The 25317-nt window shown below is 45.4% G+C and overlaps 1 protein-coding gene across 1 annotated transcript in view; it reads right to left on the bottom strand.

The window, feature by feature from the left end:
* LOC147724578 (fibrocystin-L-like) overlaps nt 1-25317 on the bottom strand; it is a 1433379-nt gene that overhangs the window by 190373 nt on the left and 1217689 nt on the right. The window contains exons 65-67 of the mRNA XM_086966122.1: nt 8784-8910; nt 3360-3484; nt 779-869 (exon numbers count right to left, since the gene is read on the bottom strand). Coding sequence (XP_086822248.1) covers nt 779-869; nt 3360-3484; nt 8784-8910 — 343 coding nt within the window. The remainder of the gene's footprint in view (nt 1-778; nt 870-3359; nt 3485-8783; nt 8911-25317) is intronic.

The following is a 25317-nucleotide window of genomic DNA, read 5'->3' as shown; positions in this document are numbered from 1 at the left end:
ACTCTTTCCACATGAATCAAACACATACATCTATTATAAACTGCGTATCTGGTTGCTTGAAGCAAGGAAGGACACGGGCTTCAGACTATATCATAAACTTAATTGTATCCATGAATTATAGATTGCGATATTTTTTTCATTTTAAGGCAATTCCAGGTGTAACTGACCCTGTTTAAGAGATGTGACTTTGGGAATTGCGAATGCCACAGACAAAGTTGCAGTGTTTCACCCATTGTAAAATGGAATGGGTTAAGCACATCATTGCAAAGACCATTAATAAGACTTGAAGTCAGACGACAGGCCCAATCTCTCATCAAACGTGGAACCAAAATGCATATGAAGGCAGATTGTTTTGGGAAACAGAAGAACTGCTGTGTTTCCTATGATGAATTTATTAACTTTGAATTCTATAGTAAATATAACAAAGAATTCAGAAATATTTAATACTGTGCTCACTCACTAGAAATAATCAGCCCAAGTGGCGGTGTTCTATACAGTTCTAAAAATTTGATGCTTGATTACTAAAGATTAGGGCTTGGTTTGCGTTTGGGTAAGTGTGTTGAAATGTTCTATGAGGTATATTTTGCCTAGGTACAAATAATGACATGGCTTTTTGGAAGGCACAGTTTGTGTTGATACATTAATACTCGTTTGATTTTCATAAACTTTGCACGTAAAGTCTATGTCCATGTTAACTGGATTGCAGAGAATGAACACAAAATTATTTCAAATCATGTTGTCAATGTAAGTTATTGGAACAAAATTTGGACCAGCTTACCTGAGCATGGTTCACCATTAATACGGTAAGCAACTCTTTCAAATCCTGCAACTATATTGTCCTGTAGGACGACCTGCCTGCCGTTATTTACCTGAAAGCCATTTAAACATGAAAATATTGTTACTTTGAACAACTTCATGAAAAACGGTTAAAAATACAAGTCAATGCAACATTCAATATATTTGAGAGTTAAAGCTGAAAAAGGGGGCAGATAATATGCAAAAGGAAAAGCAAATGGTAAAAAAGTATGTTCTAGTTAATTAAAAATACTTTGCTGTCTATTCACTTCTCCCTATGGTAAAGTATATGGAAAACTAAAAAAAGGTTATGAAACTCAATCAAATTAGTAAAAATATTTTATGATTATTATTTTTGTAAAATCATTTTATATATGTATTTTATATGTCTAAAAAAAAAAAATGCTATGGCACTATTATCTTAATTTGAAAAGATATTGTCCAATAATAGTTATAAAAAGTGGTGTATAGAATAATTGGGATAATATAATTGAATTTCATCACAATTTACTCTTGCATTTATTTTTAGATTTAAAAAATTTGGTATATTTAGTCTGTTAGGGAGCAAAGGTCCAAAGTGGTTGGCCAGTCAATGCTTTATTAAAGAAAAGAAAAAAACATTCAACTCTTGGTTTGCTCTGGTGGAAACATCTTTTCACCAACAGTATGTTTCCTATATCTATATAAAACAGACTAATAGAGTTAATGTGTTAATTTCTATCTGTCTGATTATTGGTGGTTAGGTTTTTCCATACTTTGATTTTCTGGGTATGAAAGAGCCTGCTAACAAAAACTTCCCATTCCCTCCCTTAGGGGCTCATTATGATGTCGGAAAAATAGCCACTGCTAGGCCTGCGGTGGCGATCGTTCCGCCATTGTCATGAGATTTACCACCGCCAAATTTTTATGGCAGTGGGTACCCTGACAGAGGGAAAGTCAGGCCACCGCTTTTCTGCCAGTAGCAATCGTCACAATTGCGTGGCGGAGCGGTCAGCATGCTCAGAATGGCAGCGGAGCCTAGTAGGCTCTGCCGGCACAATTATGATGCTGGTGGAAGCCAGCCTCTCCATGGCATTTGAACTGCCATTGAAAGGCTGGCAGAGAATGTCTTCAGGGGCCCGTTGCTGAACCCCCTTATGATGGGGGAGGTGTGGGTGCACTGGGAGTGGACCCATGGAACCCCCCTACATTTCACTGCACCAAGTGGCAGGCACAGTGTAGTTCCCGCCACGTAGTGCAGTGAAATGCACAATGTGCTGCTTTCAACATTGCGGCAGTGCTGCTGTCAGCAGCAACCGCCGCAATGTTAAAGGTGCGGAATCTGACTGCAGCGGTGGTGGGATCGCCGTATGAATGGCTGTTGGACCCAGTCACTGCTACAGTGTCGGGCAGACCAAATCCGCCCACCATCCTAATGAGCCCCATAATTCCCCACACTCCTTCTATGCTCCCATAACTCACTTATGTAAGGAACAGCTTATTCAGTGTGGTTTTACAGCTGAATGAATAATTCCCACATAGTAATTTCCTATTCTGTGTGATTTTACAAATAATTGCCCCAGTACCATGCAATACGTTTTAGGGTCAAGGCTTGTTTACTGCACTTTAGTAAAAGGACTATGATGGAAACAAGAGAGCAGGGGAGTGTGAGGCAGTGATAGTAGTCTTGCCAGGCTACTGTACTGTCGCTGAAAAGAAATAAGGTATAGCCTTGTGGGACCATTATAAAAACACTTTTTAAGAGCATAGGCGGGAAAGCGGGGTGGTTTGGATTACATATTTTGATTTTGGTGGCCCCTCTTAAGATTTCACCTTCATCATGTTTCATGACCTCCAGATTGATTTTAAAGGTTTAATTCAACTCACTTAATTTCTTTTTAAACAAAAATATGCAGACTTTACCTTCCTCTCTTATTTTTATCTGATTTTATTAATTAGTTTAGATTTGTCCATGTCTTTTAGCAAATTCAAATTCTGTTTAATTTTTATGGCTCAATTGTTCTTACAGACCAATTTTCTCAGATATAGGACTTCACGCAATGAAGTTCCATATTTTTCCTCTTGAGAACCTGGAGAAAGGTCAATTCCTCCCAGTAGCTATGGCGCTACCCTGCATAACCAAGTGCACAAGATACATGCTGCTTACCAGTCAGCAGATGCAGGGTCAAAGGATCATGCCTCTGCCTTTGGAACCCAGGCTGCCTGCCAGTGAGTTCAGTCTGCGCATATAAACAGTCCTGGATTTTTATAAAATCTGTGGAATTTGGATACATGCTAACTTTGTCTGAAATATGTACTACACTTCATTTTTCAAGGAACTGAAATATGCGCTTGGAGACATATCGGCAGTGATGCATTCCAGGACATTTGGACTAGCCAAAAATAGATTTTTAGGTCACACTTTGCTTGACCAAAACGGTTATATAGATCAGACCAACTCACATGTTATATCACAACATTCTTCTAATTGATAGTTAGGAACTGTATATTTACCATAAAGTATGCGCTATGGCGAACGTACTCAATAAGTCTAAGGATATAGAAAGAGTCCCAAAATAATATACCTCAATCCCAGCATGCCATAACCCATCGTTGTTTATCACTTTCCGGTCTTGGTAAGTTGAAGGCCAAATTGCAAGAGTAACTAAGTTCCTCCGAGCCTTGTTCCGCTGTCCCCAAAGGCGAATACCTACAAAAGAATCCAACGAGAAAGAATCAAATGACTTTTCTTAAAAATGTGATTAAACTCTATCATTTTAGACATACTTTATTACAAACGTCACTGTTGGTTGACCCTGCCCCACTTTGTTTTATTTTCTCATGTTTCAAAACTATGCACTTAAATGGGAAGGGACATATTGTGTATTTCCTTTTCATGTTTATCACGAACCATATATATGCTAAGCTGTGGCTGCATAGAGGATGCCAACTTAGAATCTGGCAACCTCCTCCCCTAAAGAGGACTTGAACCTTTCTGGATCCAGTCTGGCTCCTGGAGGGTATTCGTAAGGTGAGGGATCTGCAGAAATACGTGTCCATTAGAATCACAGTGATTAGGATAATAAAAGAATAATAGATTGCCCTCTGCATAAGGATCTATAAAAGGGATTGCACGTAATGCTGTTCATACTCACTCTATTGGTTTGGTTTACACATATGTGTGTTTGATGGCTAGGCACATTACCTACAAAGCAATCACTTCTGGAAATTAAAAATCTATACTACTATTATAAAGAGAGAAGTGTGTCTTTTGAGCCAGGTAAACTCGAAAACTACACCACCAATCCAAACACCCAATACATCTTTGAAAACGTCAGGGCAAGCAGATGGACATAGGCTATATTAAAAAAACAAAGATACGTTATTTAAAAAATGTAATATTTAAAAAAAGTAGTCCCTTGGAAGAAGCGCCGGCTGTGACATGCGTTCTGACATCAGAGGAGCGGCGTACACTCTCGCGGTCTCTTTCTGACTTCAGCAATAGTGGCTACAGAACAGTTTAAAGAATTCCCTTTTTTGGTAGCCTGTTCCAGGGTCCTTGTATGCACCTTAAAAAGGCTCATGAAGGTAGGCGTGCACGAGTGCGAGTTAATCTGTGCTCAGTGGGTGTGTCAATAACAGGCATTTCTTTACAGAACAAGGTTTTATAGGATTGTGAACTGTGAACACAAGCGTGTCATTTACCGGCATTTACAGCGGAGGTCGACCCTGAGCCATGCAGGTGGCATTAGGGTAATGACGTCCCCCACCCGTATTTCAAGTCCAAACTAACGTCATCACAGGAGCATGCTGATTACCCATTGTCGATGTTTGTTAGCCATGCAGACCTGAGGAAAGAGACCCCTCTCTGTTCCTCGGACGGCCCCCTGAATGGAGGGTTAATTAGACAGTGCATTTCCCAGAGCAAGGGGTGTTACCCTGAGAAAGAGGCATTGTCTCAGATGTCATGAAAGACGCTTTTCCCATATGGAGGCGCACTGCTGTGGGGTGATGACGGCGCGTGGGGATTTCCGCGTGAAGGGTAAATTCCCGAAAAAGGGGCTTTGTGCAGAGGATCACAGATTAGCTTAGGCATGCCGAGACTCTTTTTTTTCACAACAGCAACCGGCAGCCAGACATCTCCGTGCCAGGCCTGAGTGAGTTTGTTCACTTTGATTGCTCGACGTCACGTGAACAGGGATGACTCCTCCCAGAGTTGATTAGGTTGTGAAAAATCCAGGACAGGAGAACAGCGTCCTTGGTGCAATGAATAATAATAATACAAATTGGTATTTGTAAAGTGCTTACATCTTACCCCTCAAAGGTTTCAAGGCATTGGGAACTGTGGGGGAGATTACCTGAGCTTGGCAACAGAAAAGCTTAAGCAGCCTTAACGTCAGGGCGGGCGGGCGGGGCCCAGAAGCAGCCTTTTGCTCCCGGACAACGTCGGAACGGACTGCTAGTATCAATATAAAAGAATTCTTTGAAAACCCTGCCTGGAAGTGTAGCCTCATTATTACCAGTAACATATGGGTTGGTGGCTTTACCTGTTGTAGATTGTTATTTCAACAACACAATCTTGTGGAGGAGACATTTTTCAATATGCATTGAAACCTAGTTGGAATATTTAAGCATCATCCATAAACCAATACAATATTGTCCTTGAAGGTTTGCGTAAAGATATTTGTGTGACAAAGAGAGATCAGTCAGCCTAGAACTCTAAATTTATAATGTTAGACTGCACCATTACATATTTTGTACTTATACTTTAATAGGACATCATCCCTGAAAACACTTTTAATATAGTTTTGAAGCGAATGTTTTCTTATGTAAAGCAACTACTAGAGCAGGATCAGCCTCCTTATATTTTGCTTATGGGTGACCTAAATAGCAAAGTTTCCAATGTAAGTCTAGATATGTTTAGAAATACCTACAAGGAAGAAGCGTATAATATCCCTCAAACAATTTTTCCCAGTAATATAAAAAGTAACAAAAGAGGAAAAATATTACTCGAAGAACTCAGTCACTTTGAGGGTCTAATCGTAAATGGTAGGATGCCGTCTGACACTCCTGCCAAGTTTACACATAGGTCATTTAGGGGTGAATCTATCTTGGATTATGTGATTACGGATTATGATACGTTTTCCTTCGTTCAAGATATAATGATTTCTCAATCCTCCCTAAGTGACCATAATATGACTAACTTAATTGTTTCCTTGCAACCTCCAGACACAGACCCTTGGTCTATAGTTAATAAAGGAGTCTCTATTCATACTAAATCTGGTAGATGCTTTTGGGACCCCATTAGTATAAAGGATGTCCAAAATATACTACTTCAAACCATTCTGGAATTAGAAGAATGGCAGGGTAGGGAATTTCTAAACTTTGAAAAGTTTAAGAATAAGGTTACCACATTAGCCAAGAAAACAAAAAATACCAATAAGTCGTATTCCATTCCAAGTATTCTACTACCCTTAAATAGGGAGATAAATAAACGTGTGAGGCTACAGTACCTGAGTAGAACCAAGGAAACTGCACAACAATTAGCCCTACTTCGGAGAAGGAGGACTAGACTGAAAATAAAATTAAAAAGAGAAAAGGAAGATTCTCTCTGGATTAGGTTAAGAGAAGCATTAGCCTTTAATAATTCCAGAGAATTTTGGTCAATAATAGGGAAGGGATGTGGTGTAAGAACTACCACCATTCCCATTGCTATTGCTGAAGACATCTGGATAAAATTCATAACTGGTTTATATGCTTCCAATGGTGTAGTAGGTGAAATTGGGGATCCAATTTTGAATAGTAAAAATAGCATAGAGCTCCCATCTGAGAAAACCATAGCCTCTGTGTTAAAGAGCATGCGCTCTTCCGGAGCTATGGGTCCTGATGAACTTCCCATGTCCCTACTGAAACAAGACGTCACCTCCTGGAGTAAAATTCTTCTCCCAATATTTCACGCATGTCTCCTTACTAGATCTGTCCCTGACTCATGGAGAGGAAGTATATTAATTCCCCTATTTAAAAAGGGTGAACGGGAGAATCCAGCTAACTACCGTTTAATAGCCTTATTGGATGCAATAGGAAAAGTATTCGCTAAATATCTTTTAACCTTAATTAATGACTGGATAGAACTCAACTGTATTTTACATTTGGAACAAACGGGATTTCGTAAAGATCATGGAACATTAGATAACTTAACAGCCTTGCAGGTGATTACTGATAAATATGTACGTGTTTGAGGAAGTGGAATTTACGTGGCATTTATTGACTTCTCCACAGCGTTCGACAAAGTGGATCGTCCAACGCTGTGGAGAAAGCTCGCAGCTTTAGGCATGCCAACACAACTCCTTGAACTTGTGAAAGCTCTTCACTCGGGCACTTGGTGCAAGGTGTTATATGGTGGGGAGAGAGGTCTCTCACAACCTATTCCTTCCCCAAATGGTTTGAAACAAGGGTGTATATTGGCCCCAACATTATTTTCTTTGTATACGGCAGATCTTCCAAAGGTTATTACTGCTTGTGTGGGGCAAGCACCAAAAATAGGAGATTTAGAGATATCTGTCTTAATGTATGCGGACGATATCCTTATCCTTGATTTAACACCAAAGGGCTTGTCCAACCGTCTGCATGCATTAAATCAATTTGCAGAAACACATTATATGAAGATTAACGTCTCGAAAAGTAAAATAATGTGTACTTTTGGAAAGAAAAAATGTAGATCTGAAAATTATGGTTGGGCCATAGGAAGACAAAAACTTGAAGTGGTTAAAACTTATACCTTCCTGGGTAAGATCATTTCATCAAATTTAAGTGAGAAGCCCCACATTGACCACATCTCTCATAAAGCTTTGGCTCATGGTATGGGGTTAAGGTCTCTGTATAATGCTACAGGAAAGAGACACTTCACACTATTTCTAGAGGTATTCAGAGCAAAGATCCCTGCCACGTTACTTTATGGATTAGAACTAGTGGACCTAAATCATTGGGAATTCTTGCACAAAATCGAAGGAAAGGTGTTAAGAAGAATTTCTTCCTTAAACACAGCCTGCTCAGTTTCCGCATGCAGGCTAGAATTCGGACTTCGTAGTTGTTGGGTTCAGGGGCTAATTGCCCTCGTAAGGTGGGTAGCCTGTTTAGCAAGAAGTAACCCTGATACCCTACGGGATGCTATTAAAAAATAACTTTTGGGCCACTTTAATGAGTTCTCAATGTTGGTTAAGAACTTTAGAAAAGCTGTTAATCTATTGGAGTTGGATGAGAGCTCACTGTTTTTGCTTACTCCTGCCGAACTAAAGTCAAAATTAAAAAGTGCCTCATGGGAACTCAGCTTTAAGATGGATATGCTTGCTAAACAAGGGATTAAAGAAAGGCAGTTATTGCTAAGTTCATATACACCAAAACTGCCCCAACAATACCTTTCTTGGAATATTCCCCATAAAGTCCGTAGACTGTGGTAACTTTTAAGACATGATCTGCTCCCCCTTAATTACCTCATTGCGAAATGGTATGGTGTATCCCCGATATGTAATCTTTGTAGTAATGCCATACAGGATCGTAATCATGTTTTGTTTATTTGTCCAGTATTGCGCCCTCTGCGTTCTAAGTGGTTAAAACCAATTTGTTTACAACTGGGAATTTTAAATGTTAAAACTTTTTTCCATGCACTTTACTGTCCGCCAAATGAAATGTTCTGTTTTAGAATTTTTAACTTTTTCAGGGGGTTTTTAGATATTTATTAAATATTCCCTGGAGAAGTGTTAGTTCCCTGCTTACCCAGTGAATAGCTGTGTTTCTTTAATTATGTAACCAATGTTTTCCATCGTAACTATTTTTGTATAATTGTATGTGTTTTATGTGGCCCTCTGTTGAGAGCCGAAACATAATAAATAAACTTGAAACTTGTAGGACATCATCCTTAAATGAGTAAATCTATTCATCACTTAGTTAATCTGGACATTAAAACTCCACTTCGGACGAAAACAATGATGTACAATTTGCTTGCATATTACCTTCTCCAACAGTAAAATGGATGATGTTGTCATCAACATTTAGCCCGTGTGTTCCAAATACTCCAATTGCTGGGGAAAATCCATTGTGGAAGGCACAGCCCTGGACATAGGACTCATTGGGTTCAATCTGAAAAGTGCAAGATAATTTAAGTTTGCTGAAGCAAAAGAGGGGCTTCTAAAGCGATGGAAAATTAATTAAATAAATGTATATTTGTTTAGGCCTATTTACATGTGCACATTCTTATTTCCATGCTGCTGATGGTACGCCAGACTCATTGGTGGTGGAAGTTCCTAAGATAATTTTTCCCTGGACAGAGAAATTACCAACGGTGCCATTGGTGCCACTGTTAGTCATAACAGCTTTCTTATAGAGTCCAGTATAGTAAAGTGAAGTTTGCTCATGTTTAACAATGTGCCTTGCTGAGACAAAGGAATTGTGCCAAAACAAAAAGCTTTGGGGCTCATTATGATGGCAGGTGGACATCAGTCTGCCCGCCATCATAACGGCGATGGGACCGACCGCCACACGTGCGGCATTCCCACCTGCCCAATTAGGATGCGCCTGCCATATGGGCGGGCACATCCTGTCCTTTTACCATTGTGGATGGTGCTGCTGGCTGCAGCACCATCTGCAATGGTAAAAAGGCATGCAGAGCATTTCCCTGCACCATGTGGCAGGCACCATGCGGTGCCTGCCATTTGGTGCAGGGAATTGCAGGGGGGGTACCATGGGTACCCCCCCATCCCCGGGGGCCTGCAACAGGCCCCCAAAGCCAATCCCCGCCAGCATGCCGCCATGAAAAGGTCTCTAAACAAGCACATCCTAATATGGCTGGCGGTGCCTGCTAGGCACCGCTACCATATTAGTGGCCCAGCTCCGCCCGATCGGCAATCGGAACGATTGCCGACTGGCAGAAAAGCGGAGGGCGGACTTTGTGTCCGCCACGTTACCCATTGCAATCATAATATGGCGGGGGTATTTCACATTGTGATGGTGTAACGATCACCACCGCCGGCGGCAATCATTACGCCATCCTAATGAGCCCCTTAGTTTCTCAAACCACCCACTGCAGCCCTCTAGCGCCCTTGCATTTATGTGGGACACACTCCACATCATCATCATCATAATCAACTTCTTTTGGTTATCCAGAGAAAAACCATAAAAGCATACATACAAGTTAAAAACACATTGCATAAACATAAAAACAATGAAAAACGTTATAGCTGTAAAGACATATTTTCCCATATCCGTATCACAGTCAAGAAAAAAACAGTAACCTTACAAGAGATCGCTAGAGAATTCCGTTGTAAAAACAGTACTTGTGGCCAGAATTGTTTAAAATTACATTCCTGAATGATAGGTAAATTGAAACGTTTACATGGCTGGACATAAAAAGACCAAAGAGTGCAAGCTTTGACTCAAGAGTCCATCAGAGGGACAATGGATCAAACCCTCCGATCAATCAATAATACCAGGAAAGGTGACTAAATGAATGACAATATTGAGTTCAAAATGTGTTAAAACTAACCTAAGCTGATGACTGAGTAAACTTGTTAAATATAGCTGAATACTGTTGATGGCCAACGTCAACTGGCTTTTTATAACACAGGGTTTTGACATACCACTTGAAAATCTTTGATGTTTAAGGTCTCTCCTATTCACATTGTGCAATACCTCAGGTGTCTCAAAGCAATCAGTGCGCCCCAAGTTCACCCAGAATTGTTTAATTAATTTAAACCAGGGTAATACTCCAGGGCCGTTTAGTTTGAAGCACATGAGGAATCAAACGACCTAAACAGGTGAAGTCGCTAGTCCAAACTTTATGCCATAATAAGTTTGGCTGAGGTGTGATCAAATCAGATAAAAACAGTGCCCCAAGTTCTGCGTGACAAACAAAGGCGGAACAACTGTTTGTGACTGACAAAAGGTTCCTGAAGAACGCACATTATCCAGCACCAGAAGTTGAGTGATATTAATAAACCCCACCCCATTTTGGGCCACTGCTACGTATTTTGTGTTATAGTTGGTTAACATATGTCTAATGGTGTTATTCCCTAACTTGAAGGCAAAGTTAGGCAACGTAAAAATAGATTTCTTAAGATGGAGCTTCTTAGAGTAAGTGGCTAGGGCCCATGAACCTCGGTTGTCAAATAAAATGCCTAGGTAGCAGAAAGTCAGAGTGACACTTAACATTTCTTATCAGAAAATTACAACACTTCCGAATCTGCTTCGACACTTCATTACAAATGTTTTACAAATCTTGACCGAGAGACCAAGGTCAGACATGAAGCAAATACAGCCATTAGGAAGCAACTGCAGTCCCATCAGAGGAAGAGCAAAAGACACACTGTTGATGGACGGAATGCAGAACAAATCAAAACATTCCCCCCCAGAAAAGAGTTCTGGGTTAAATCCATCATTCTTTTGATCACCATGCCACCCCAGTTTAGACCTGGCTGCATGCAAATCAGTCTTGAGCCTGTGCCTCATGTGAACAGTCCAGCCCGAACTGCTGGTCTAAACTCTGGTGGCATGGAGAGCAAAAGAATGATGGATTTAACCCAGATCTCTTGACTGGGGGTGAATGTTTTCATTTGTTCTGCATTCCCTACATCAATTGTGTGTCTTTTGCTTTCTCGCCCTAAGTGCGCCAGGTATGCCCAGACGTGGGTCCCTGGCTCACTGTGCCACTTGATTTAAGCTATCCTGGCTGATGAGGGTGAAACCCCCAAACTGGTCCTCGGATGCTTGTTTCCAGTCGAGGGAGGACCTGGCTTGGCAGTTCAGGCTGAACTATTCCCTTGAGGCACAGGGTCAAGACTGATTTGCATACATCCAAGTCTAAACTGGAGTGGTATGGTGAGCAAAAGAATGATGGATTTAGCCCATATCTCTTGACTGGGGCTGAATGTTTTATTTTTTTGTGAATTTTGTCCATCAATTGTATGTCTTTGCCATCGGGGTAGAGGACATAAGTATGACATTGTCTGCATATTGCAGGCAAGGTATGGGTATGTGACCAATCTGGAGTGGGAAGGGTCACTTAGTGCTCTTCATAAGATAGACTAACCTGTTAATGTATAGAGTAAAGAAAAAGGGCACAAGCATGCAACCCTGTTTGACCCCTTTTCTGAGATAAAAAGACTGCATTCTTCCCTAAAAACAAGAAGTACTCTAGCCCTGCCACTGAAGTATATGTCTCCAACAAGGGCTACAGTCAGTGGGTCCACGCAAAGCTCCAGTAAGACTGCCCATAAGTTAGTATTCAGAATGCAATCAAAAGTGCTCAATAAATTGAAAATTCTAAAAATAAATGACTTAAATAACAGTGTATCTACCAATAAGCAGGAATTGATTAACGGCCTTATTATGATTACAGCGGTCTATAGGCAAAGACTTACTCACTGTGGCATTCCGACCACCGCCACACTGGCGCTTCGCCCGCCGTCTTATGAATGTAATGGTCAGTCCGCCACAAGACCGCCGGCTCTGCCTGGATCAATGAACTAGATCTGCCAGAGGTCTGGAAATGGGCAGGAATATGTTGATGGTGGCGCTGCCGCAAGGCTGAGCGCATTCTGACTTTTAGTTCCCCCGTCCATTTCATGGCAGTGAGCCCACCATGAAAAGGATGGGGGACATGAAATTAAGGGGGCCCTAACAGAGTCCCCTACCTCTTCTGGGCATGGGGGTGCATGTAGGGTGACACATGTTTTGCCTCGCCTGGAATTGCATCCCTGTTCCTGCAAGGCATGCATGACATGGTGCAATCCACACCGTGGAAGATTGAGCTGCAGGAGCTGTAACGGCGGTGGTCTGCTGTTAAGACTCATCTATGAGCCTAACAGACCACCACCGTGAGACTGCCCAGCACCACCCAACAACCATGGATTACACTCGTAAACCAGCAAGTTGGTGCACTACATGCTTGAACGTTCTCCTGTCGGTGCGGTGGTGGCAGGCACATGGGAGGTCCACCAAACTCGTAATAAGGCCTTAAGTTGAGTCTGGATACTCCTCAGACCTTTTCAGAAACTGTACTGAAGGTTAGAAAACTGTTTGTTAGTTTTGGCCAACTCTTCAAGACCAATCAACAAAATGTATCCTTGCCACTTTAACCAAGGAATTGAGAAGAGAAGTAGGGCAGTAGCAAGCAGAGTCAGCACAGTCCCCTTCCTTAAAGTTTGGTACAATTATGGTCTCTGACCAATTTAAAACAAATTCCAGATCAGCAATATGTGCATAATACCCTGGTAAAGATTGGGCTACACAAGGGGTTGTTGGCATTAAACATATCAATGGGAATGCTGCCAGGGGCTTTACCGCCCATACTTCCTGCAATTGCAACATTGATTTCATCCAAAGTAAAGCACAAATTGCTGTAGGTGAGAGTCGAAACTTAAAGGCAAAGACGTTCAAGCACCGTTGGTGGCTGGCTTGAATTACCGTAAATCTTAGAAAAGTGCATGACCCACAAAGTCTCACTAATTGCTGCCTCCAGATGGGTATAACGTACAGGGTCAACCCAGCAACCCTAAGAACCAGGGTAGTTATGTGTAACAAATTAATATGGTTCACTTGGGATAGTATCCACCACCAAGAGTGATTCTTTATAAATAAATTGAAGCACATCTAAGATACCACATCAGTAGCCGCTCCATCTAGTCGAGTTCCAATAGTAGCGATTAACTCAGGCATGTGTCTTTTAATACCCACGTGGGATAGATTTTCTTCACTCGGCATGTTGGCTCAGGGCAGCAGGACAATACTGGTTACTTTGGATTTATTAATAACTTGTGTGTATCCTTTGTCCCACACTCTTTGGCAACTTAATTGTGCAGCCGTGATTGATTCCTTTAGCTGTGTGCTATTCTCCAGATGAACAAGTCTTTCCTGATTGGCCCCAATTAGTATGCTTTGATTGAACCGGTTGTCATCCCAATCATAGGTACTCTTGGGTATTTAAAAGTAAGGTGACACGGTGATTCAAAATTCCGTTGTTTATATGGATGGAATTCTTCATATACGTAAAAACAACGCCAGGCCGGCGTTGTTTTTATGTATATGAAGAATTCCATCCATATAAACAACTGATTTTTGAATCACCGGTGTCACCTTACTATTAAATACCCAAGAGAATCGTTTTGTGTTACAGGCTTTCCGCCCCTAACTCATCTAGAGGTTTTGGGTCTTCCTCTACACTGGCTGCACCATTAATTTAACTTGTCCATACCTATACCCAGGCACGGCCCGCGCCGGGCGTTATATTGGGGCGGTGACGTCAGGCAGCGGAGGGTCAGGGTGGGAGATGTAAAATACGGGATAAGGACCATTAGAGGTAAGTATCGAGGGGGGGGGATAAATTTCGTTGACCACGCTGCATCACATTTGGCGATGCAGAGTGGGCAACGAAATTCGTTTTTTTTTTTTGATACTTACCTCTAATGTCTAATGATCCTTATCCCGTATTTTACATCCCCCCACCTTGACCCTCCCCTGCCTGACGTCACCACCCCAGAATAACGCCTGGCACGGGCCGTGCCTGCCTATACCCTCCTCCAATAACTCATTACTGCCTAAGCGCCATTGTCCTGCTCCCTCCTAAACCCACCGCAGAAGTGCAGTCATCCCAATCATAGACTACCTTCATTTCTCTGAGAAATGTTCTTCCCCGGTTCTGTTACTTTGTGTACTGATTGTATTTATGCTACACTTTAGCCTGATGATGGCCCTGGTCAATTTGACTGTTTAGCAGAAATGTCAACTTTTTTTCAAATAATATGGACTGTTAAAAGCTTTTGAATGTTTAGTGACTGTATGTCTTGATTTCATTTTGTTATCGGACTCAATAACTTTTGTTATGTTGTTGTTGAATTAACAGCAGCCATTTTGACTCTAAATATTATATATGAGTCTTTTATGTGTTGCACTACAATGCCCGGTTACTCACCGGTAATATCCATTACTCCGAGTCCTGGTCTCCCCGTCCCATTCCTTACAAGGCAGCAGCTAGTCTGATCCACAGAAACCCTTAGCCTAGCTGAGCTGTTTGCACTTCCCCCAATATTGCATCACCATCACGTGACGATAAAGGGGGAAGTGCAGCAACGGAACATCCTGAGAATGCCAAAGAAACCAGAACGAAAAACAGACAATCACCCAAAGAAAACCCAAATCAGGGAGGGAGGGAAGGGCTCAGGAATGGGACGGGGAGACCAGGACTCGGAGTAATGGATATTACTGGTGAGTAACCGGGCATTACCTCCTCGTCCTGTCTCCCCGTCCCATTCCTTACAAGGGAGCCCATACCCAAGCACACGGTGATTGTAAGAAAAAAACAGACCAAACTGAGTGAGGAAAAACAGGTCCATTTTAATCAACAGAAAACAGTACATATCACAAACCATGTACCGCAGAAAGAACACTAGCCCCAAAGGAAGCAGAGGCCGCCATCCCCAACTGAAGTCGATAATGGGCAACAAAAGTATGGGGAGAAGCCCACGTGGCAGCATTGCAAATGTCCCTCAACGAGGCCCCCTTGAACATGGCCCAGGAGGACGACACGCTCAGAGTCGACCGACCCTGAACAGAAGATGGCAGAGGACAGCGGGCAGAATCGTAAGCAGAAATCATAGCGCCCCTGACCCAACGAGACAAGGTGGACAAAGAAGGCCGAAGCCCCAGCGCCGTAGAGGCCATAGGTGACAAACCGGGAATCAACCTTACGGAAATCAGCCGTACACTCCAAGTAGATGCGGAGAGCCCTCAGCACATCCAACGAATGGAGGAGCACCTCCTCAGGAGAGGCAGGAGCCAGAAAAAACACCGGGCGAACAATATCCTCCTGACAGTAAAAAGAAGACACCACCTTAGGAAGAAAGAACTGACTCAGACGGAGAATGACCTTGTCAGCGCAAAAGCGCAAAAAGGGGGGAGAAGCCATCAGAGCCCCAATCTCACCAACCCTCCGCCCAGAGGTAATGGCCACCAGGAAAATTACCTTAGCAGAAAGGAATTTCAAGGCCACGGAGTCCAAAGGCTCAAAAGGAGGACCCGTCATAGCCTGCAGAACCAAGGGAAGATCCCAAGGAGGCACAGGAGAACGAGAGACAGGACGCTGAATCAAGAAACTCCGCAGAAGGCGAGCCACCAACGGGGAGACAGAGGAAACAGAGGAACCCCGAAAAGCAAGAAGGGCAGCCCATTGCGCCCGCAGGGAAGAAACCGCAAGCCCCAAAACGAAACCATCCCACAAGAAGTCCAACACCCTCATGGCCTCACAGGAGGCAGAAGAGAGGCCCCTCCCAAGACACCAGAAGGAGAAATTCTTCCAGTGGCGGGCATACGACCTCAAGGTGGAAGGACGCAGAGAAAGCTGGAGACATTGTGCAACCTCCACCGAGCAACCCAGACCCAGCAAACTCAAGCTCTCAAGTGCCAAACCCCCACCCCTCGCAGGGGGGAGGGAGACAGGGGAAACCTCCATTGAGGGCAAACAGAAAAGGTCAGCAGAGGGGGAACCAAGACTGCCGAGACCATTCCGGAACCACAAGGAGAACCTCCGCCCGATCCAAATGAATCTTCCGGAGGGCCCTCAGAATTTAGGCAAAAAGCGGGCCCCGTGGCCCAGGAATCGAGAAGGCACCAGTGGCCCATGCCAACGGAGAGGGAATGATGCTGCAAAACCGAGGAAGAAGGGCGGAGCCCTCCGAGGCAAAGAGATCCAGCCAAGGAAGGCGGAACCGGAGGACAATCAGATCGAACAGATCCGGGGACAGACAGAGGGACACCGAGGAGGGGGGCACCCTGGTCAAAGAATCTACAGGCCCATTCTCCTTCCCTGGAAGATAGACCGCCGTCAGAGACAAGAGGCTCGACTCGGCCCAAAGGCCGATCTTCCGGGACAGGAGAAACAGAGCACGACACATGCCCCCTTGTTGATTCGCATAAGAACGAACCACCTGATTGTCGGTCTGCACAGAGACCGCCCGACCCCGAAGGAGAGGAGCGAACCAAAGAAGAGCCAACCAAACCGCCCTCAACTCCTTCCAGTTCGAGGACTGGAGGGACTCGAAACCAGCCCACCGACCCTGAGCCTTGGAGGTACCCAGAACGGCACCCCACCCCAAAGCACTGGCATCTGTGGACAACACGACTACTGACTGAGGAGGAAGGAGATTGAACCCGTGGGAAAGAGAGCGAGGGGACAACCACCACTGGAGATCCACCCGAATCCCCGGAGTGACAGGGATCAGAGTCTCGTAGTCCAAGGAGGCAGGATCCCAGTGCGACAGGACATGATGCAACAAGGGGGACAGATGTAGCCTGAACCAAGGAAGGAGGTGCAGAGTGGACGCCATCTCCCCCTGACTCCGCAACCAGAGACGGGCAGACACCCGGGACTGGGACAGAAGCCAAAAAAGGTGACAAAACAAAGTCAACTGGTGCTCCTGCGAGAGGAACACCATGCCCAAGTCCATGCGGAAGAGAGCCCCCAGGAACTTCAGGGACTGGGAGGGCACCAGGGAGGACTTCCTGTGGTTGATAAGGAACCCAAAGGAACCCAGCAGAAGACACACCTGGTCCACATCCGACAGAGCCTGCGAAAAAGAAGGAGAGAGAATCAACCAGTCATCCAGATATGGAAACACCAGCAGCCCCCTAGAATGTAGAATACCCACCAGAGGGGCCAAGAGCTTGGTGAACACCCTGGGCGCCGATGAAAGGCTGAATGGGAGCTCCCGGAACTGATAGTGAAGGACCCCCACAGCAAATCGGCGAAAACGCTGGTCTTTCGGATGGACAGGAATGTGCAGATACGCATCCATCAGATCCACGGACGCCAGGAAGCCTCCCGGCAGGACCAGAGGCAGGATGGACTGGAGAGTCACCCTCTTGAATGGACGATGGAGGACGAAGCGATTGACCCGCTTCAGATCCAAAACAGGATGAAGATCCAAAGTGTCTTTCTTGGAGACCAGAAAGAGAATCGAATAGCAACCCTTGCCCCTTTCAGGCGGAGGAACCTCCACAATAGCCCTCTTCTCCAACAAGAGCTGCACACCTGCCAACAAAGCAACTCTTCACAGAGGAAGAAGGGGCAGGGGAGTCCGAACAATCCCCGGAGGAGGAGGAGAGGAAAACTCTCTCTGGCAACCGTCCGACACAGTCTGAACCGCCCAGGCATCTGGAACTCTCAACCACTGGGAGCGGAAGGATTGGAGGCGACCATCAACTGGCAAAGGCAGGCAGTCATTGAGAAGAGGAGGAAGCGGAGGTGGCAACACTGGCAGCGGCCCGGGGCTTGGCACTTCAAGGGGCCCCCCGGCCACGACCCCTACCACGAAAGGGATGAGAAAGCGCCACGGGCAGGAGGCCCAAAAGCGCAATGGTAACCAAACCCACTACCCCGAGAAGGAGGGCGGACCGAAGCCACCAGCTTGCGGTTCTCCGCCGATTTCTTGGCCATATCCTCCAGCCGAGGACTGAACACTTTGGAACCCTCAAAGGGCAACTTAAGGAGGACCGACTTCTGGGAAGACTCCGCCTTCCAGGAACGCATCCATACATGACGACGGGCAGCGATGGAAGCACCAGAAGCAGCCGCCGCCGCACCCAAATTGTCGAAGGAAAGATCCGACAGGTACCGCACCTGTAACTCCATCATAGACAAAAGAGGCGTGGCATCCTCGACGCCCTGCAGCAGAACGGACAAGGACTGGAAATCTTTAAGGAGCGACTGAACCATGTAGTTCGAATAGGCAGTCGCACGGACAGAAAAATTAACAGCAGCATAGGAACGCTTCACCGCCCCTTCAACACACTTATCCACAGCGTCCGCAGGAAGGGCATCATCCAAAATGGCCAAACTTGAGAGGAAAGGCCAGCCATCAAATTGTCAACTTTCACAGCCTGAGGAAACTCAGCAGCAAACCCCTCAAGAGGGTAACGCTTGGACAGGAAACGAGGAAAAGCAGACTTGTCCACCTCCTTCCATTCGTGAGACAGCACATTGCCTACCACCCCGTGCAAAGGAAATGAGTCAGGAGCAGGCTGGACATACTGCGTAAAGAAGTCATCTTCCAAAACAGCAGCCGCAGGAGGAGAGAAACCCAAATTGGACCGTACGTGGGTGAACAGTTCAGCGAGCTCAGCACCCTGAACAAAGCGACCACGCACACCCTCATACTCATCAAGACCAAACTCATCCTCAGGACCAACCTGCGAATCCAATGAACCACAAGGCACCTTGGGAGGAGGCCCAGCTGCTTCCCTAGCCAGGAAGCAGCAGCCACAGCCTCATTAATAGGGAGGCGCAGGGCATCAAGAGGGGCAGCAGAGGAAGAAGACTCAGAATCCATGCCAGCAACCAGCCGAGGCCAAAATCACCAAAACAGGCACAAGCAAGGACAAAACCCAGCCAGGAAGGACCCCATAGAAAGGACACAAAGTCCCGAGGACTCGAAATCTCATGGGAGTAGGAAAAAGTGGGCCGGCATAAAAAGCCCAGCAAGCTGCCAAATTCGCCCCCAAACGCACCGTGGAACAAGTGCGCCGCAATCACAACACTCAGAAACCCCACCCGCTAAAGCAGGGCTCAGCGGGAATGGAGAAACACCCAGGAACGGCCGCTGAAGCAGGCCGAGCACCAAGGTAAGTGAGGAAAAACGGAAACGGCCGCTAACGCGAACAGCGTAACCAAAAGTAGACCGCTGGCACAATCCAGGCAGTGCGGGTGGGGGGGGAAACACAGCAAGAAACAATGGGCGGCCGCTAAAGCAGGCCAGCGAAATCACAAAACAAACAACAAGGAACTTACCCCATCACGAGGCAAACCCCGAACAGCACAGCCAGTCATCAGGCACTCGGTGCAGAAAAAAAAGAACAGGATGTTCCGTTGCTGCACTTCCCCCTTTATCGTCACGATATGGTGACGCCATATTGGGGGAAGTGCAAACAGCTCAGCTAGGCTAAGGGTTTCTGTGGAGCAGACTAGCTGCTCTCTTGTAAGGAATGGGACGCGGAGACAGGACGAGGAGGTAATTATCCCTTAAGTCTTTCTAGTTTTCAACATCTTGTATGTTAATTTTAGTGACTAATAATACTTTGATTGTAATTAATTGAGAAAGAAACAGATTTTCCTTGTGTATTTCTCCATTGTTTGCTATTGGGTTATGGTGTCTGTTTTCTGTGTTAGGCATAATTATTTTAATTACTTTGTCCTAAAGGTGCTTTAATTTATTTATAATCAAAAAGAACAGATGATGGACGGACTGCTGAATTAATCAAACATTCACCCCCAGTCACTGATCTGGATTAAATCAATTGTCTGTCTGCATGCCACGCCATTCCAGTTTAGCCCAAGCCATATGCGATCAGTCTTGACCCTGTTCTCAATGGGAACAGCCCAGCCTGAACTCCAGGCCAGGTCTTCCCTGGACCAGGAACAAACATCCTGGGACCGAGTACATCCAAGGAAGGAGAGAAACCTTAGAACATATCCCCACCACATTCCAGCAGAGAAAGTTGTAACAATGGGGCTGTTCATTAACCGTACTTATGAACAGGGAGTCTGAGTGAGCGTAACTTAACATTGTGTCAATGGGGCCATAGTAGATGACAAAGAAGGCTCTAAGTCCATGGACGGGGAAAACAATGTGGTTGGGTTTGTTTTCACAGCCTCCAGTGAAAGTCAGTTAATACGATCCAGTGTAGCCAGCAAGGCGAATCGCTTCCGTGTGGTGATAGATGAATGGTAAGTAATCGGTACAGCAACTTCCGGCCCTTGGGGAAGATGGCATTCCACCTCCTGGTTTGGGGGGTGATATAAATACCCTGGAGGAAGGTAATCACTTGATGCTGTGGAGGAAAAGTTTGGCTGACTCTTGATCTGTTCAAAATAGATTGTACCAGAAGGGGAGACTTGAAAGACATAACTATACAGTCACCTGGTAGTGATTTGGCTATTCTCCAATCCAGCTAACCATTCTTACCATTTTTATGTCCTCAAAAAAAGATTGTTTGTCATGCTTGCTTTCTTGCCCAACCAGTGTATCAATTTGTTTTTCAAGTTTTCTCAGAATTCAGAGTCAATTTGGGTATTAGTTGGCACATTCCCAAGAATCACTACAAAGGTGTAGGTTTCAGGGGAAGATCCAGACTTTGTGTTGGTCCCCCGGTTTCCATGTATGGCGAGGAAACACTTGGTTTGGCCATTTGGATATTAGGGCGCGAGGATTGCTGCACTTGCTTTCTGGTAGATGAAATTCCAGCATATGATTCTGAAGTAAGTGGGGTAGAGAAATGCTTGCTGGGTGGAATTAAACTAGAAGATGGAATACCAGAAGGGCTGGTGGGCAAACTTGACTGGGGCGGGGAACTATACTTATCGTTTGCTTGCAGTATTTACCGCAACTGGGTGTATTTTTTTCAGCAATTGTCACTCTCACGGAGAGCGAGTCCAGGGAAGATTTGACTGAAAATTCTAAGGATTGCACAAGAGTAAGTATGTGGACAAAGTCCTCAGTGCTGGCTGCAGAAGTTTTAGTCAATTCACCTTTCTGTAACAGGCTTACGTTGCTTTACTGTGACTTTAGGAAATGGGATAGATCCTTCGCGAGTAGGGCTAGTAGAAATAGCCGGAGTAGGGCATGAGATTTTTAGACGCTTAAATGGGGGATCCATAGAGTAGTCCAAAAGGTAAATCAAATTAATTATGTCTGAATCGGTCTGGACACTCCCGTTAACCGTATCACCAGAAATTACCCCAGAGCATGAGGTGGTCATAGCAACAAGGAGGGGGGAGCTTACAATTACTCTGACAGCATGGATACAGGATTCTATTCTTTGTTAAACTGAAGTTATTTCTTTGTTAAGGGCACTCATTAGTCTAGTCAAGTATCCTCATCTACTAGGTGGCACTGGAAAAAGTGAAGTATGTGAGAACCTGACAGTGAAAGAAAAGTTCATGAGAGGCAGAGGAGATGGGCCCTGAATGTTTTCTCTAGTTCCCCTGAAAACTGGATACAAGATCTTGGTCTGAAACTCACAACACAGCCCAGCCCTCTAAATGCAAATGTGTTCCTAGGTTCTTTTCATCACATAATCATCGGGGACTCTAGGAGGGTTTTTCTGCCACCCTTCTTGACCTGGTGGATCTCATTTGTTACCAGTTGTTTGCCCTAGGGTCGAGCAAAGGTGTGTTAAATTACTATCAAGAAACAGGAGGTTAGAGAGCAAGAAGGTTGGCACGAGCTGTCCATTTTCAGGCAGCTCCTGTTATCATTTCAAGTAATAATTTGAAGGTATATATTATTTTTTCTGTATAATGACACAATAGGTAATAGACATTCTTGAAGGCAGTATTGTGCCTGCATCAGGTTCTACTTATAAAGGAAACAATGTATTGGTGCCTTATTCTAGCTGTCCAATATCCTTGAATGATCTGCTTGAGTGCAAATATTGCTGTGCTTTGTAAGCACATTACAGCATACCTGAATACAACACTGGTTGGGTAAATATAAGACTGATAACACAGTACTGGTGAAATTGAATATTTCTTCAGGACTTATGAAACTCAACTAATCTCCACATAACAAAGTTAGAATATGTAAAGACATGGGCGTCCCAAACACTTTGATTCGGTGTATATGCTCTATGAATATATTAAACCTGGCCTATTAAATGACTTCTATGACAACCTCATCGGGTTAAGTTAATTTATCAATTGAAGGCCAGTGTAAAGTCATGCAAAATAATTAACTTTAAGAAACTATTACAAATTACCCAAAACATGAGAATTTTACTACTCTTGCCATCTAAGTATCCTTTATTAGATACTAAGGGGCTTTTATGATGGCGGGCGGACTTTCGCACCCGGAGATGGGACCATCCGCTACGTGTGCGGTGGTCCCGCATTTACAATTAGGATGTGCCCGCCACACTGGCGGCGCATCCCGCAATTTTTGCATTGCGACAGGCGGTGCTGTCAGCAGCACCCACCGCAATGCAAAAAAGGCATCTGTGCATTTGCATGAACACCATGGCAGGCACCGGTGCCCCTCACTCCAGCTGCAGCACAGTGGTCTAGTCAAGCTACGGGGACACCAGTAAAATCCACATGCAGTCTCTCTCATCATAAGTTCACTGTGGGTGAGTGTCAACTTATGAGGCTCTCCCACATTAAAAGTTTAACAAATAGGTGCTCAAAAAGTAAAAAATCTGGACGGCCCAGAGTTTCAGAACCACCTTATAACAAATACTAATCAAATTCATTGATAAATAAGTTGAAAATGGCAGAAGCATAGAACATCCTTGCACGCACTTTTCTAGACTAGAGGTGATATATTCCAAATACACACAAGATTTACAAGTGATAGTTGAACGAAGGCCGGTGGAAATCGTAGACTTGCAAGCAATTTCTTCTTGTCTGTTTTTGGGGAGGCGCCGGGGCTTATTACAAGACAGGGATGCAGTTAACACAATATTTGCTTGGTAGTTGGCTTTTGGGCTGTTTGCAAGTCAGCAAATTAGTTTCAAGGGAAAATACTCATCAGCATTGGAACTAAGACCTACTAAATTATGTAATATTTCATTTCCATCATCAGTAATTATTACAGAAATGACTTGGGAAAGTGTAAAAACGTCAGTGTTATGAATAACAAATTGTGGGCGTCTATACAGTGCTTATGATTACTCATGGATAGAGTCCCGCTGCATTTGCAGGCTTATTATCGCTCTAGGACAAACTATGCACTGTGACAACTGTTATGTTCCTGAAGGTCCGCCCCGATGTCCCGAGGGCTGGACGTGTTGGTCATGTGACCGTCCTATAATAAAAAGAGGTCGAGCACGTGCAAGGGCGTTCAGAGAGAAACGCGCCGACCGAGCAAGCAAACTTATTCCCAGTGTCCGGCTGAGTTTATTCTAGGGCCACGTGTCAGGCCTAGTCAGGATTAGGTGCCCCTGAGTGTAGGTCCCAGAAAGATCTCCCTAGGGCCATCCTGTTCCCACAACCCGACACAACAATTGGCGACGAGGGTGGTTGTCGATCCCTCGCTCGGGGTGCGGGCGTGTGTCCCTCTTGGGGTGAGGCGGCTGCGGGCCCTCCCACGTGCCTGCGGTGCTCGTGCCTTGCCACCACACACCCCCCCGCTCTGCTCGCCTGGAGGAACGACTCTGATCCCTGGCTCTCGACAGGTGAGCGGCGCTGGCTTGCACCTTCCTGCGGCGCATAGGAGTCTGATTGGTCGCGCGAGGTCCTCCATCTGCGGACCCTCCTCGCCCGGTGCCGCACCGTGCTGGGCTGCACGTGCGTGAACCGCACCGAGGTGCGCCTGGCGAGGCGCTCCGGTCGGCGCACCATCCTGCTGCACTGATCGGGGTGCCTCCTCGGATCATCTCCGGGCTGCCCACGGACATCCTCCTGAGCGTCCAAGGCGATGGCTAACATTCCGCCCATTGAACCGTTTGTGGTGGAGGGTGCGCCTTCCACTCTCGCACCGAAGTGGAAGGAATGGGTGGACAGGCTCTTCATATTCTTCGAGGCCACCAAGGTCCATAAGGAACAGAAGCGTGCCATGATTCTCCATCTTGGTGGCAAGGATATCCACTCCATTGCCCGCACCCTCACGGAGGCAACTCCTAAAACCCATCACACACTAATCAATGCACTCAATGCGCACTTCGAACCAATGGCCAACCAAGACTATGAACGATTCATTTTTCGACAAGCGCGGCAACTGCCGGATGAATCGCTGGACGCCTACCACTCTCGGCTAAAAAAACTAGCACTAACGTGTGGTTTTCAGGACGTCACGGAAGAGATCAGAGGCCAGATAATACAGGGATGCGCCTCTGCTAAACTACGCGAGAGAATACTGGAGGAGTCGGGGAAACCCCTCCCAGACATTCTCACGCTGGGCCGCACAAAGGAGCTGTCCAAGGCCAGGGCAGCCCACATGGAAGCAGCTCTACAAGCCAACATGAAAATGGAGCCGGTTAACAAACTACAAGTCCGCCCACAGCCCAAATGGGCAAAGCGAACAACAACCCCGCAGGGCGGAGCTTCAGCGCAGTCATGTGGTTACTGTGGAGGCCCGAGACATCCGGCGCCAGAATGCCCAGCACGGGGCAAGATATGCTCCGGTTGCGGAAAAATGAATCACTTTGAAAAAGTGTGCCGGTCCAAAAAGTTCAGCAAGCCCCGCCAGACAATACATACGGTGGCTGAGCCCGAAGGCGCGGAAGGAGGACCCAGCAACAGTGATATGGACGACGACGAGGAGGAGCGATCCGTACACAAGGTGCACATGATCGGCACCGCCACCAGACGCACCAGGACACTACCACAGTGCGCCATACAAGTGGCTGATCAGGACAATATGGCGACCGTGGACACGGGCGCCTCGATAAACCTCATGAGTGCATCCCTCTACGGAGACATGGCTACTCCTCCCAGCCTCCGCTCTACTCCGATCACCGTCTTTGCCTACGGTCAGGACGTTCCCCTCCGCATCCGGGGAAAGTTTAAAG

Source organism: Lissotriton vulgaris, chromosome 4_1 (genome assembly GCF_964263255.1).
Source record: "Lissotriton vulgaris chromosome 4_1, aLisVul1.2, whole genome shotgun sequence".
NCBI lineage: Eukaryota > Metazoa > Chordata > Amphibia > Caudata > Salamandridae > Lissotriton > Lissotriton vulgaris.
This window is presented reverse-complemented; position numbering and strand designations above follow the sequence as displayed.